This window comes from Poecilia reticulata, chromosome 7 (genome assembly GCF_904066995.2).
Source record: "Poecilia reticulata chromosome 7, P_reticulata-male-v2, whole genome shotgun sequence".
Classification (NCBI taxonomy): domain Eukaryota; kingdom Metazoa; phylum Chordata; class Actinopteri; order Cyprinodontiformes; family Poeciliidae; genus Poecilia; species Poecilia reticulata.
In genome coordinates this window covers 27,861,596-27,877,075 of record NC_088836.1, presented here as the reverse complement: position 1 = coordinate 27,877,075, position 15,480 = coordinate 27,861,596, and the positions used below count along the sequence as shown (strand labels likewise).

General features: G+C 40.2%; 1 protein-coding gene across 7 annotated transcripts in view; it reads right to left on the bottom strand.

Moving 5' to 3' along the window:
• plxna2 (plexin A2) overlaps positions 1-15,480 on the bottom strand; it is a 217,896-nt gene that overhangs the window by 177,192 nt on the left and 25,224 nt on the right. For all 7 annotated transcript variants that reach the window (XM_081609239.1, XM_081609235.1, XM_081609236.1 and 4 more), the window contains one exon: positions 6,250-7,579. In XM_081609239.1, coding sequence (XP_081465365.1) covers positions 6,250-7,446 — 1,197 coding nt within the window. In that variant the 5' untranslated portion in view covers positions 7,447-7,579. The remainder of the gene's footprint in view (positions 1-6,249; positions 7,580-15,480) is intronic.

Below are 15,480 nucleotides of genomic sequence, written 5' to 3'. Positions count from 1 at the left end.
TCAGCTGACGCAGTTTGAGTGTCAGTGACCTCAATGTGCCATGTGGAGTAAAGTGAGACATCCAACTGAGCCCCCCACCATTTAAACATCCCATAACACCCTCTGAATATTCATCCCTGTGCTCTTACACCAACTCATTTGTTCCCTTTCTGTCAATGCATCCATCTCTCATCTGCATCCTCTGTTGCTGTCTTTGTTCTCGTCAGAGAGGTACAATTTATACAGACTAATTTGAGTGGCATTTCCATTCAAGGGAGGCAAATCAGCCTCTGCAAACACTTTCTACACAAAATTTCAAGTGCCATAATGCTGATGGTGAACAAAAAAACCCAGTATTGTAGTTACAAAGCTTGCTTTATTGTTTTCCTTTCACTTATTTTCTCCAAAGACAAATTTATACCCAGTCTGCTTTACTGCTCACTCGACCGTAAATCCTGTGATGTAAATTTCATCATCTGTACACGATGTGCACATGGCCGACAGCAAAAATAAAAGTCCAGGTCCAAAGGGGGATGCTAAACATGTAGAAGACAATGAAATCATCTGTACTTTTCTTCTTTTCCTCTAAACAAAGTGGACAGACCAGCAAATTACCATCCACTTTGACTCAACCGGCCCAAAAATTGTATGAATACAAGTTCAAATATTTTACAAGTTCTTAACAGCATACATCCATGTACAGAGAGAAGCAGGTGGAGGTGATGGCCGCACAATTTGAGCCAAGTATGTGATTGCAATATTATATTTCCATTTGATGTCAATAAAATTGCAATATCTCCAACAATCTCTGACATTTTTCTACTATGGGCAACACCGTCTGTGTCAGTTGATAGAATCTACTGGACCAAACAAATACTCTACTACAAACTGTCCATCGTAATATCAATGTTATGCACACTGTTATGGTGATGACAATGCAGTTTCACTATATTGCCCAACCATTGCAGATACCTTAAAATAGCAAAAAGATTGACCAATAAATTAGAGATGAACTGAGGAATCGTTTGGCGACCACAGGACCGGATTGGAAATCCTCTAATGGTCTATATTTGCTTAGGGACAACCACAGAGCCTACGCTGCAATTATCAAAAACCAGCAACGATGGCTTACTAATGTAAGATCATAAAGACTGCTTAACATGTCAACTCTGTTACAATTTTGGTTTTTATTTTAATTAAAAGTTTAACTTTGTTATACTACAACTGTGCTCTTACACACAAAGTATGACATTACCTCTGCTTCTAGTGTAAATAACTCTCGACTGTGCATTGCAGGGAAACTAGAAAAAAACACACCTTTTGGTTATTATTTACAGTTTATGAAGAAAAATCATCTAAAATCGATATGAGAATCAGAAGATAAGATATACATACCCAAATAAGCTAAGTTCTAAAACTTTAAAATCAAGGATTCAGTACACATAGACTGAAATCTTTCAAGTCTATATACGAGTTTCACCTCTAAAATAAGAGAAAAAATCAAACTTTTTCACTGTTCTTTAATAGTTGGAGCTGTACTTGTAGGAAATATCAGTTTGGAAGACATCTTGAGGAACAGGTTTAGCATCCAGACTTTCAATTCCTTCAAAATCAAACAGCTCCTCCGCATATGATCTGTTGGGATCCAAACCATTTGGTTCCGATTAGCACTAGATTGTACAGATGATGTACACTTTAGAATCGGCAGTAAATCCCAAATCCCTCCAGACTCCATATGGTTGAATGTAGTTGTTCACCATCTTGCAGATGTACATATTTATTTATTTATTTATTTATTTATTTATTTATTGGCTTTTCCCTGCCAAAAAGAAAAGAACAGCTTTGCTGAGTGGAGCTGTGGTTAGATTAAATACAGACCAACATTGTAAAATGAATCCTGACTGAAGTACTCTATAGCACTGATGTGACAAATTTTGCATGTGGTTATAGTTCGGCCAAGTTAAAGACAGGTCCATTTTAGAGGAATCTAAATCAACCTTTAAAATAATTTGAACAAAGTTCAGCAGCATACTTGCTTTCAAATCCAATCTCAGGGTATATCAGCATCATCTATCAGCGTCTTTCACCAGTGGTAAATTAGATGGTAGCACAAAAGCAAAAAAGCAAGACAAGATGATAGTGTTTGTCAGTGAGGAGAAACACACTCAGACAGACGGATACAAAAAAAATCCCATCTTGAGTCTCCTCTGTGGGATTGACTACAAAGATGGCATGAATCTCCAGATGGCAGAAAGCTGAACGGATGGGTGATAAATCTTTGATTGGCTGCTGTGTGTGTGAATCCCCCTGGTTCAGCCACAGCTCCACTCCCAGCGACAGCCATGCCTGAGCATAAGCATGCTTGCAATGCAACGTGTACAAAGAGGATATCTGCTGGGTGTATAATTAAAGTTGTCCACTTTGAGCTTACTGGCTACCTGTTGTTAGCATCAAGACAGAGGAAAGGCACACAGAAACACTGTGTAATTTGACTGTTTGAGGCGCAGTTAACAAAACCACAAGGAGAGTCCTAGACTTTAAATGGAGGGTCTAGCCAAAAATAATTTTATATCAGGAGGATTTTCTGCATTGCAATCATCTTGACTTTAATAATATAAGTAAAAGATTTGATAATGTAGTGCAAGCCGCACCTGGTAAAGATGTTGAAAAAGGAAAGGCAGACATTACAGCAATATAAGGCATATTTTAATGCTACAGCAAGAAAAACTTTTGTTTGGGTACATTTGGGACAAGGAGCCATGTTTATCTTGTCATCATACAACATGAGGTGTATGGTATAAATTGTAAAAAATGTTCCCCTACATTTCCCATCTACATACCAACTGGTTGTTTGGGATTCATGCCAGAAAAAAAAATAAATAAATTAAATCGGGATTTTTTTGTCCAACCCTCACAAATGCAAACATGTGAAATCTGCTAAACTCTGCTGGGACGTTAACTGGAACCATGTTTGTGATTTGGATTTGGACTAGGATTGAGCCATTTGGCAACAAATGCGCCCGGTGTCTTAGATGTAAAAAAATAAATAAATAAAAAAAAAATATATATATATATATATATACATATATATATATGTATGTATGTATGTATGTATGTATGTATGTATGTATGTATGTATGTATGTATGTATGTATGTATGTATATATGTGAAGGACCTCATTCCACAGATCCTCAATCTGTTTGTGCCTCTCTCTCAAAATCCTACCATCAATAGTGACACAATGAGAACTAATCCTTGACAGAGCAAGATCCCCAACTTTCTACTGGTTGAGAAACCTAGTGTGAGATTTGCAGCAAAACCACATTATCCTCAAGAACAAAGACAAAACGTTGATGTTTCCAAACCAGACATCGTCCTTTCTACCACATAAAACCAAAGAGCCAACGCTGGACTCCACACAATAAATAATGAATAAGAGGAGTGGTCACTCTGTATGCATCTCCAAACTTTAGAATTTTTAATGGGGACAACTGAGTGTTGTTCATTTGGCAAAAATGTCCCAAATACAATATATTTATAGCTGGTTTACTAACATTTGTGCCTCCAATAATTGTAACAAAAATCTATTATTTCTTAAAACATGCTCACATCAGGGGGTCAGCTTTTCTACATTTTTCCAGGAACATAATGGTGCTGCAACAAAAAACATTTGATTTTAGGGCTTTTCACACAACTTTACACACAGGGGCACCACGCTCCATATTCATTTGAGGAAATATGTGAAAGAGGGATTTCGGTTCAACATCAGCAAGGCTGGCATATCTGGCTGCTAAAAGCAGCTTGTAACGATTTAAAACTCCCTCGTCCGTCGACATCTCTTTGCATAATCTATAATACACTATGGATTTATTGGCTGCTCATCGAGCATGAGAGCACGGTTTAAAGGCGCATGTTTGACATTTCTCTCGTCTCTCTGGCAAAACACACACAGAGGCCATGTAGCCTTTAATCCGAGAGGACAGCAGAACATCATTGGCAGTGCATGCCTGCAGAATGGAGTGGGAGGAGCGGGCCTTGCAGGTAACAGCTGGCAACAGTCAGCGCACACTGGGATGATTGGGGACTCTTCTGGGAAGGTGGAAAAACGCTCTAATTCAAGCTCTGGCGGATAACAAGCCTCACAGCCACAGCACTGTCACCACTGTACACCTTCTTACACCCACTTTGCTGCATGCAACATCCTTTTCTGCCTTCTCAGTGGAGCTAATAAAAACCCTGCCACCAGTTTCTTAAGATAATGTCTTAGTCCTCACAGCTGACATTGTGAGGTGGTGAATTTGTGGATTTTAATGAGAATGATCCTCTGGGTTCTCTAAAGGGGATTAGCAAACAAAGGAGATAATAGGTGGTTTTCATCACAATGAGCGACACAGACATCATTAAACCTCACAATGCACATGTGAATGGCCAAGACTGGCAAGCTATTCTGTGCAAATGCAGACATATAACATAACCCAGTCAGTCAGAAGTCATTAATTCTTAATAATCTTAAGTTCCTATTAGCGGGTAGCGTAGTGAAAGCACAGAGGACTGCAGCCTCCTGGGACCGAAGGAGAATCAAGGAACTTAATTCTTCTTGACAACATGCAACAGATACACAGCCTTTTTATTATGGGATAATTAGGAACTTTAGAGGGAATGGACTGGTGTGTGATCTACACCAGCATCATAAGTAGACGAATTGGAGCAGCCCCTAGACACCCTCCCTCTTAAATCTTCCCCCAAACACACACATGCATACACACAACCGCACACGCACACACACACACACACACACACACACACTCCCAATTGAGGAGTAGAGCATTTATTTTGACTGCGCTCAGAGAAAATCACTTTGATGCTTGTAAAGAAAAATAAAGCCTGCGTAATTTATGAATATGTCTCCCTGAAATGCACTTGAAAGTGGATGTTCCCTGATATCAGAGCAACAAAACAATTTGACATCATTACAAGTAGTGTTAGTCATTTGATAATAGAGAGCATGAAATGAAAGGCAGTCAGAAACATTTCCGGATGATTGCTGTGTTTATTTTTATTACCACAAACGCCCCCCTAAAGGCACGGTGCAGTTTAGGCTCACCGAGAAACTTAATACATTCTCTTACTGTTTCTTATCTTTTATCAGAGGAGTAAACCACTGGCTGTAGCAGCTGTTTGACAGCTCCAAGACTTTGACCTTACTCATTTTTTAAGTGAACTATATTAGGAAAGTACTCAGATATTTCTCACAAACTTCTCTGGGATTAACTATGATAAACCAGCTGAAGTTGTGCATTATGTTGAAATTGAAATGATAGAATAAATGGCTTCCCGCCTTTGTTCATCATTAAAACCTGAAAAGTATGGGGTGCATTTGCACATCTGGAGACTGACCTTTTTGCATGTTTTACTTTGCAACACGGCTCTGGCTCGGTCAGATCTGATATCAGTAAATACAAACTTTCAAGCCTTTCCATACACTAATTCAATTTTGACTGTTCAACTCTAAAATCAATTATTTTATATCACCTCTGGAAATAAGTTTAGGCTTGTTTTCCTGCTGGAAGGAAAACCTCTCAGGCTTCCACTAAGAGGTTTTCTGTCCAATAAGAACAAAGTCCTCCACACTCATGCTTAGCCATGTTTGGCCTTGCAGACGGTGTACTGGAGATACAGACAGTGTAGTTTTGTGCCAAACAATTTGTCTTTCATGCTAAATTTCATCTCATTCGACCAGGGCATCTTCTTCCATACATTTGCACTTTCCTCAACAAAAAAAACTGCACACATGGCTACTTATGGCTTTGTGTATTAATACACTTTCGTGTCACTGTTCCATAAAGGCCAGATTTGCAAAGCGCACAACAGTTGCAAACAGTTGCCTTGACAACAGATTTTCCCACTTGAGTTGATGATTTCTGCAGCTGCTCCATAAGCTGGCCCACTCTGACTCTTCTATTTAGACGACTTCTGAAGGAAACTAATGGCACTGGAATTTTTATTTAGGGTAGAAGAGTAAATGGGACAACCAAAAAATGCCAATAAAATACAGTAAAGTCTGCGGTTAGTACTTATGTGAAACTATTTGAATGACCATTTCAGCAAACGGTCTCATTTAAGAGAGCAAAATAAACCTCTAATAAACTAATTTGGCTTTTTCTGTAGAGACTTTCATAGCCGTGATCAGCTAACAGAAGCACCCAGGACTATCATTTATCTCTGCATTTTTGTTTGTAAAGTGTGTGTTTTCATTAGGAGCAACTCACCGCTTTAGTACACTGGACGTCCTTCCCAAGGAGCCAGTTGAGCTCCAGGTTTCCTTCTCCCTGATAGCAGGACTGCAGGCGCTCCTTGATTCTCGCGTTGATGTCTCGGATGGTGAAGACGCAGAGCGCCGAGTCATCTGGCGGTCGATGGAACTGCTTCTGGCCCTTGGAGAAGACGGTGAACAGCACATCATCTTGGGCACTTAAGTTGAGCGAAGCGGCGAGAATGCGGCCCGGCCTGCCGAGGTAAGCAGCCTGCAGCAGGCGATACTCGACGCCGTTCTTCACACAGCCGATGGGCAGGGAGACGTAGGAGTGAAATTTGCGGTCGTCCTTACAGAGGCGAACAATGCGGGACGTGTAGAAGAGATCGCTGCTGGATCCGCTTGACGACATGCTGTTCTCCGGTGTCTCTGGCTGAACAGTCAGGAAGTAAACAAAGCTGCCACTCGCAAAGCCATAAACATAGTAGATGTCAAAGTGTGAGACAAGCGCTAGTGTGTCTGATGGTATCTTTATAAGAGAGGACACAAAGTCAGTATGCAACTCGTAGTCAAGCATGGCAGACGATTCCGGATCACGTGGCAACTTTCGGCTGGAAAGAGTGGGAAAGTAGTCCTGTTTACCATCCACTGCTGTGCCGATAAAAAGCGTTGCATCCTGGCCCTGCGACGGCACAATCACCCCATACATGGTTCCCGTCTGATTGACGCTGGAGAGGTAGTGCTCCTTCTTGTGGGAAGGCTCCACTAAGATAAACAGGTCATCCAATCTGAGGAGTTTACACACACCTTGGTAGAGGCTGCCACAGGCCAGCAGCCGATTTTGCGAATAATCAATGAGGAGGAGCTTGTTGACATTGTTGGTGGGCACAAGGGGCTCAGTACAGGGCTGTACAATTAGAGGAGGGTAGCAGGCCTTATTGTCATCCTTTGGGCCTGTATCATGGGAAACCAGGAGGGTGAGGTTGCCTGACAGCTTGTACACACGGTTGACTGCTCCAACATATAATGCACCAGTGGCTTGGTGAACAGTAAGGTGATTAAAAACCCAATCCCGTCGTTCAGGGTGGAAACTATTGAAGGTCTGCCCATCTGAGGCAGGAACCGCTAAAAGCCAGAAGAATAAAAGAGTCGCAACTGCTCCAAACGTGGGACAGCGCATGAAAGTTCTGTCTTTGACCTTTTGACCATCCATGTTTACTTGTCCTGCAAGGAAACCGCTGAGTGAGCAGACAGAATGGTTTAGAGGAAGAGGAGGGTGATCGTTGCCTTTTTGTCGATGAAGACCAACTCGCGGGTCGAACTTTCACAAGGACCTTCACATGTTTCTGAAAAGAGAAAACGAGAAAAGAAGAAGTTAGACTTCTCGGCACAAGTCGTATTCAAAACAAAAAACTCACGACCAGATGGAAAAACTTGTTAAGTATAAATGTTCTGCGTCAGAAGGGCAAAGGGTTTGCAAAAGAGGCACTGATTTAAAGAGACAATATGTGGAAATCATTATGCTACACATTCCAAGCAAGTTGCTGGATAGGGCAAGACAATGCAGGAAGCAGAAGCAGGTTACACCACAGGAAATTAGCCTGACCTGACTCATACAAACGATGCTGAAGTCGCACACTGGCCAAGCAGTTTCTAAGAACAAGAACGTGCAACAAAGACGCAGCCCACAGAGAGCCTTGGACACACAGCAGTGACTCACTGCATTTTACATTACCATCAAACACCACCTTACATCTAACCTGGATTCCTTAAGCATTTTATAATGCTTAGTGTTAAGCCTCCATTCATCCGTGAAAAATGGAAAATTTGATGACTATAAAGTTGTGGTGATTTCTGTATAGTCTTCTACAGTAACTTACAAAAGTATTCACACCCCTTAAATTTTTTTTTTCTACATATTTTAATGTTTTTGATGCCAGCCCCCGTTACTCATATCTCCCAATAAAATCCAGTGAAATTGCCATTAATAAAAGTAGTCAATTTCTCTGTATTTGAATATCGGTATAAAACACAACTGCTCTTTCAGGCCACCAGAGGTTTGATAGAGATCATTAGTGAAAACCTAGGAAAGTGGCAACATTTTTGAAAGAAAGTAAAAGAAGTCCAATTTAAAGTTTGCCACAACCGTTTATTTTTAGGGGACACAAGAAGCATGTGGGAAAAGGTGCTCTGGTGAGATAAGACAAACGTGTAACATTTTTGGCCCACATGCAAAATACTAAGCAAGAGTGAAAATTATCACTGTGCTTCACCCTCAACACACAATCGCCATGGTAAAATACAGTGGCGTCAGCATCAAGCTGCAGGGAAGCGTTTTTTAAGCAGGCCCAGGTCAGCTGGTGAGAGTTGCTGGGTGTTGGACAGAGTTAAATACAGGGTAATAATAAAAGACGCGTTGAACTCCAGTCCCTGAAGGCCAGGGTTTCCTAAACCTTTTAAATGTCTTTAATCCAACACACCAATAAAATGGCTAAATTACCTTCTCAATATGCAGTTAAGTTCTACAGAGTCGTGCTAATGACCTGATTATTTGACTGGCTGTTGAAGCAGAGGCACATCTAAAAGTTACATGTCCTCGGCCCTGGAGGACTGAATTTTCACACCCCAGTGAGAGGTCCCGCAAAAGATTTGAGACAGGGGTGAAGGTTCAGCCCCATGCAGGCCAGCATAGAGACAAACCAATTATGGAATGAATTGGACAAAAGCATTTTCATGTTTCAGACTGGCCAAGTCAAAGTCCACATCTAAATCCCGTTAAATATGTGTGGCAAGACTTTAAAATGAGTAATCAAAGCAGCAAAGAAGAATGAGATAAAAATTCAGGCCCTAGGCTGGGAAAACTGGTAGAAACATGCCCCAAAAGACTCTTAGCTGTAATTGTAGCAAAAGACGGTTCTAAAAAACCATCGACTCAGGGGAGCTAAAATTTAAATGCACACTGCATTTCTCAGATTTTTACTTGCACAACATTCTGAAAATGATTACGGTAATGTTTTTCTTTTCATTGTGTAACAATTACGTTACACAATGTTGTGTTCAATCGTAAAAATAGATTTGAGGTTTGTGGGTGTAAGGTGACAAAATATGGAAACAATGGGTAGAAAGATTTTTGTAAAGCAAGACATGTTAAACATCAGTTTACTGATTTAAGTTCATATCTGTTCTTGCAATTTTGTACACTTCATTTCAAACAGAAATCAGGAAAGTCTGAATTTTGTGACATCGTGCTTTGATTTGGCAGCAGGGATCCTCTCCATGTGTGCCATAAACCAAAAAACAGAGCTCTATGTGGTCTGCCCCATGAGTTAATTATCTCATCCATTGGAAGAAAAGGTCTGGATCTTATTACTGGAACAAACTGAGAACAAATTGGAAATCACTTCTATGCACCCTTTTCCTCACTCCTTGACCTTCACAAGGCACAATTTACAAAATTGGAATCTATTAATTGTTCTCTTTTAAACACTGCTGTTCTTCTTTTTTATCTTTTTATTTCAATCTTTTGCTTGCATGATTAGATAATAAAGGGATTAATCACCACTGCAACAATCACGTACAGTCAAGTGTGAATGCATGCATGTGTGTTTGTGTCTCATCTCGTTCCCTCCGTATTATCAGTGCGCTCCATCAGAACCAGGCAGTGTGAGAGGCTAACAAGTGGAGAGAATGGCAGTGCATCCCAAAATCAACTATGATCAGGCGTAGCGATCCAACAAGGGTAATTACTGTGGAGCTGAGGGAGGTAAGCTGGGGAGCGACACGGGGAAGCCAAGGGCTGGAACGTGTCAGAGGCGGCCTTACATCATTTGTCACGCTCCAGATTTGCATTTGCCGCCAGCTAGGGCGCTGGGAAGCAAGGGTGAAAGATGTGGCTGGAATAATCAGCCACTGCACCTTAAATGAACAAGCGCTTGGCACGACAAGTTTGAAAGCGAGGCAACGTGGATGGGTATAACTGATGTGGGATTCCATCAGAATGACGTCATAGACCTTGCTTTAAATCACATAATGGCCATTTCGGTGTCCCCATCCTCTACTTCTATCTGTGAGCACACTGCACATTTCCGTTTTAAATATAGACCCTGAGGAAGCGTATTGATCCATGTGTCCATAAACACAAGTCTTAAGGCCCAATCAAGCTGTTCTTGGCGTGCGTATAGGCGGAGGTGTGGGAGGCACCGTATCCCAGAGGCACTTTATTAGCATGGCCATAAAAGTGCCACTGCCTCTAAAAAAAGGCAGCAAGAGGCAGACCCTCACTCTCACTTTCTGCTGCCTGCATGCTGCTACGCTCCTTTGTGTGAGTTTGCACAAGCTGGATGTGCAAAGTGGATCCCATTGGTGGAATAATGAGCCTCCTGCTGAGCTAGCTTTTTGCACAAGCCCCACCGCCTTTTGCCCCTTAGGGCTTTTTTTGCTACACCCTCCGCCCTTAATTGTATGTGTGCTCAACATTTACTCCCATCTATTTCTTCTTCCTCTCCTCATTATTTTGGTCTTCCTCCCAAGTCATTGCGAAAAATAAATGCATCATGTTGAAGCTACAGCTGCACAGGCATAGAGTGTCACAATGCTCCAAATAAAACGAAGGCTCCACCAAGGTTGTCCATTCATATTGCTTTCAGCGACACGGGGAACAAAGTCTTTGTTTAAGTTGATTGCATGACCACCTCTTTGTTGCAGATGACATGGACTTTCTCGGTGCTTTGCAGCTGTGGTGCAGACTTGAAAAGAATAAACCCAACACCGGATCACCCCTTGTGCTCTATAGTTCAAAGCCATGTCTTTGTTTAGTTTATTAGGTGTCAGAGTTACAGAGATGGACATTAACATATAAATGCATTCAGGAATGATTCATAGATAAATACAATCATCAACTGACCTCAAAAAGAAGAGGGCATGACTGTTGCTGCAATAAATACGATTATTGTCTAGGTAGAAAATAAGGGAGAAACATTTATAACTTTTAATGGGTAATTTAAGTCAGAAGCCTTAAACTTTTAGCAACAAAAGCACCTTTTTCCTTTCCTACTTTACTTCTAACAGCAGTTGAGTCACAGCAATGCATCTATACCTCTAAAAACCAAACAAAACAGCTACTCAAATGGGGTTAGTGTGGAAGCGTCATAACGTCAGTAAATATTTTTTAACCTGGTAATCATCAGTCTTTAAAGCACACAATATATATAAATAATCTGTCTTTTTGTAAAATAACACATTCATGACACTGAACAGTCTTTTGTGCAAAATCCTCTAAAACGGAAAAGCTCCAACATATACGGACAATGACATTTCCTATTATAAACTGATTGACAAAAAAGACCTGCTAATGGAAAAACACTGAATGGATGTGTGGCTGCTTAATGGCAACACAGAAAAGCTCTCCTACCATCCTCAACCACAGTCTATGTAGTTGACTGTGGTTGAACAGGCATTTTGCATCAAGTGAAGGAATAATCCATGGCTAAGAAAATAGAACAAACTTTATACCACAACAACATATGGAATCAGCAAACAAACCACCGAGGTAACCATGGGTTTTTGTGAGCATAGAGTCTAGCTGAAAAAACTGATTTACTGTTTTTATGTGAACTCTGTCAGGGAAAATGTTTGCTGACATCTACAACTAATATTACTAAATAAAATCAATAAGTGGTGTCTCAAAACATTCATCCTCTAAATAACCCACAATAAAAAAAGCCTGCAGGAGAAGCTCATGTTCTGTTTTTATTCACTAAATGAGGGGCAAAAAATATATGTTGTTGTGAAAAAACTAATATAAACTGACTAACAATTTGACAGGCAGTGTCCTCAAATGCTGTTTGGACAACAACATAACTGTAAGCCTTCACAAATAAAACATGCCCTGATTATGGTTTGTAATGTAAGACTTCCAGCTGCTTCCATTCACTTTTTATGTAACCTCAATAAAACTCACTGGTGTAAAGTATTCTAGTTAGAAAGTTGCTTGAAAAACAAGGAGGACATATCCTGGTTCACAGAGGTCAGATGCAGGTCAGAAAAGAGGAAATAACAAGGTCAACCTCACATTTCAGTTTATTTAAATTACAGTTTTAGTCATAATAAATTATTCACATTTTTGGCAAACTACAACAGACAAGGTTTGCCACAGAGAACTTTCTCTGGTTAGAATGCTGGATTTTTAGGTCTAGATACTGATATCTCTCAGATATTCTTCACATTCCTTACTAGACAATTCAACCCAATAACCTTCACCTTATGAACTCGCATCTGAACTGCAGTCTTTGCAATCAATAGTTTTATTTAGGATTGCAATTGTGATCTTTGTTACAAACATAACTTCATTTTTTTGGCATCTTTTGATCATGTGTTTAGCTGGCCTGATCTAATTTTCTTGTCTCATGCAATTATGTCTTTCACAATTTTGTACATAAAATCAAATATGACTACCAAATATGACTTGTACTTGCTTGGACCATAAATACAAGCAAAATTGAAAAGCAAAACATTTTTTATGGCAAGGGCCACATTCCCAACAGTGTATTTGTGAGGTACCAAATAAAAAGTCATACAAAAGCATCCAAAAATCAGTAACTATATATTCTGCAAATTATTTTTGCATACACGTTGCTGACATGGCAAGAAAAGAAGAAAGGAGTGAAAAGAGTCTTAGATTCCAGCACACATGGAAGCTGTGATCATGGCTTGGAGAAAAGACAGCTTTTGCTAAACTTCCTATTCATAATGAGCAGTCAGGAACACAAAACACAGCGTTGGCACACTTGGCTAGCCAGTTTTCGAGTCCTTGTAAAACAGGCTGATCCCAGGGGCTGCCTGTGCTCTGTCACTGTCGTGACTGATTGTGGGGCCATTGATGAAATGTGGTTGATTTCCACTGCCATCGGGAATGATGCCATCACAGGAGCTACATTGTGGTAAGCCAAAAGATGCTAAGAGGCAGCAGAAGCCTTAGACGAGGAAGGAGAAAATTATAAGACACAAAATGATAGGTTTGACAAACCACCACTGAAGATTGTGGACACAACAGCCCGAGGACAACTGAGAAGCCAGCAAGCTGACACCAGAAGGGAAGCTTTGGCCTCTGGAGCCTGGAGTTAACAGCAGGTCCTAGGTTTATGTGCCTTTCCTTTTTCCTTTTTTTCTTTTTTCGTCCTCATGTACTAAGCTTCTTAACAATGTAGCGAAATTTGCTTGATCTCTTAAATTCATATTTACAGCAATTGCACTGCAAAAGATAAAGCACATGAACCAAATCCGTTTACAGAGCTAAATCCATTGTTGCTGCAAAAGAAAAGGAAATGGGAGACGATAATTTCATGCCTTGGATTAATGCGTTATTCCCAGAATGATTAATGTAAAGCGTGAAATCTGAGAGCTTAAGTAAAAGGGATATGCGGCAAATCAAACACAGTTTGGGAGAAATAAATCAACAAACAACACGGTCAGAAAAAATGGTCTAAATAATATGCAACACTTTGCCTGGTAAGATTTTCATAGGAGGTAGTAATTTGAATCGTAAAAATATCAAGTTTAATCTTCCCTAAAGGGAGATTTTCTATAGGAGCCCCATAAAGAAGCAGCAGCGGCGGCTAGTCCATTAGGTTTCTTTCTTTGCTTCTATTGAGTACAGAAACTCTGAGCCGACTTCCTGACATCTTGAGTTGGGGCCGAGTTATATTTAAGGATTATTTTGGACTCAATAGGAAATGATTTTTCTCTACTTCAGTGTCTCACACTGCCAGAATCTGAAAAAAAGAAACAACTATATTCTGAATCAGTTCAACGTTCCAGAACACTGCCAGGAAAATGAAACCCCTAAAATCACAACCAATCATTTCACTCTAGTTCCATGCACTGTTGTACATATCAAACATGCGTCTCTGCACCAATTAAAGACAATCACACTTGCCCAAAAAAATAGAGGAGATGACAGTGAATGGCTACTAGCAACACAAATGTCTTGTCAGAGCTTAAGGACACTGCTGCCACAAACTCAATCTATTTATTGGGTTGGAATGCGACAGACCAACACACTAAAGACACGACAATATTTTTTAAAAGTCTTGCTTTAAATTCTGAATTGAATATGCCTGAACTTTGGAAAAAACATGAATATGCTTCGATTTAAGCGGTTGTAGCCCTGGTTGTATGCTTAGGGATTGTTCTGAACAGCTTCTCTGTCCTTACTGATAGAAAGAAAATATTCCAATATCATGATGTTTTTCACCATCATGATTTGCCACAGTAATGGTGTGATAAGAATAGCATGTGGTGTTAATCTCGTAGTAATTGGTTAGCATTTGTTTGATTAATAGTCTATTTTACTGGCGTGTTTACCAAATCTGAGGCCTTTACATCAGATTTGTTTATACAAATGACATGCATTATCTAACTAGTTGTACTGAATTTTAGGAGTTGAAAGCAAAACAGACTTCAAGGTTATTTTTTCTGCTTTAGAAGTGAAAGCTACCGTACTTTTTTGGTGGTCCATTACATAAATTTCTTGAAGACGACACATATGACACACTGTGAAAAGGTTTGAGGGACATGATGTGGTTTTATAGGCAGAACTGATAACTTCACCACTCTACATTTTTATCTTGACCTTTTCTGAAACGGTTCAGTTTTCATCTCTTAGCACTTTTCACATGCGCGAACCTCTGAGCTGTGGCTAACTGCTGTAAGCTACTGACGCGTGATGCATTAATGCACACTTAGTCACAATTAAGCATATGTTTTGAGGGCACTCTCAGAGAGCACTAGCATTCAGTGCCTAATACGACTATCTTTGTTAGTGACCCATATCAGCACACTTGCTCATGACGGTCTGAGTTGAGAGGCCTGCAGCCAGGCCTTTAATTGTTTTCCACTGAATTGCACCAAGTGAAAGCAGCCTCAGTGTTCCAGACTGCCTTTACTTTTTTTTTTTAGAAGAAAAGAACACACAACTACACATAAATATTCCACTACAAAGACACAAGATCCTAGGACAGGCAGTATCCCTGAATGCAAACAAGTGTACATGCATCTAATATTTCCTTTCAACTCAGCTTCTCCTCTGCCCCCTTCTTGCTTCACACACTTTGAACTTTGCTTGAGAAAACACATGCTGTTATACTACATCTAAAATCTACAGCAGCCGCCGAGAAAGAACACAGCGTCATTGTCATTCTGGTGATTTTTGTTTGTCCTCACACAGCTGGAATTACTTACAAACACAATG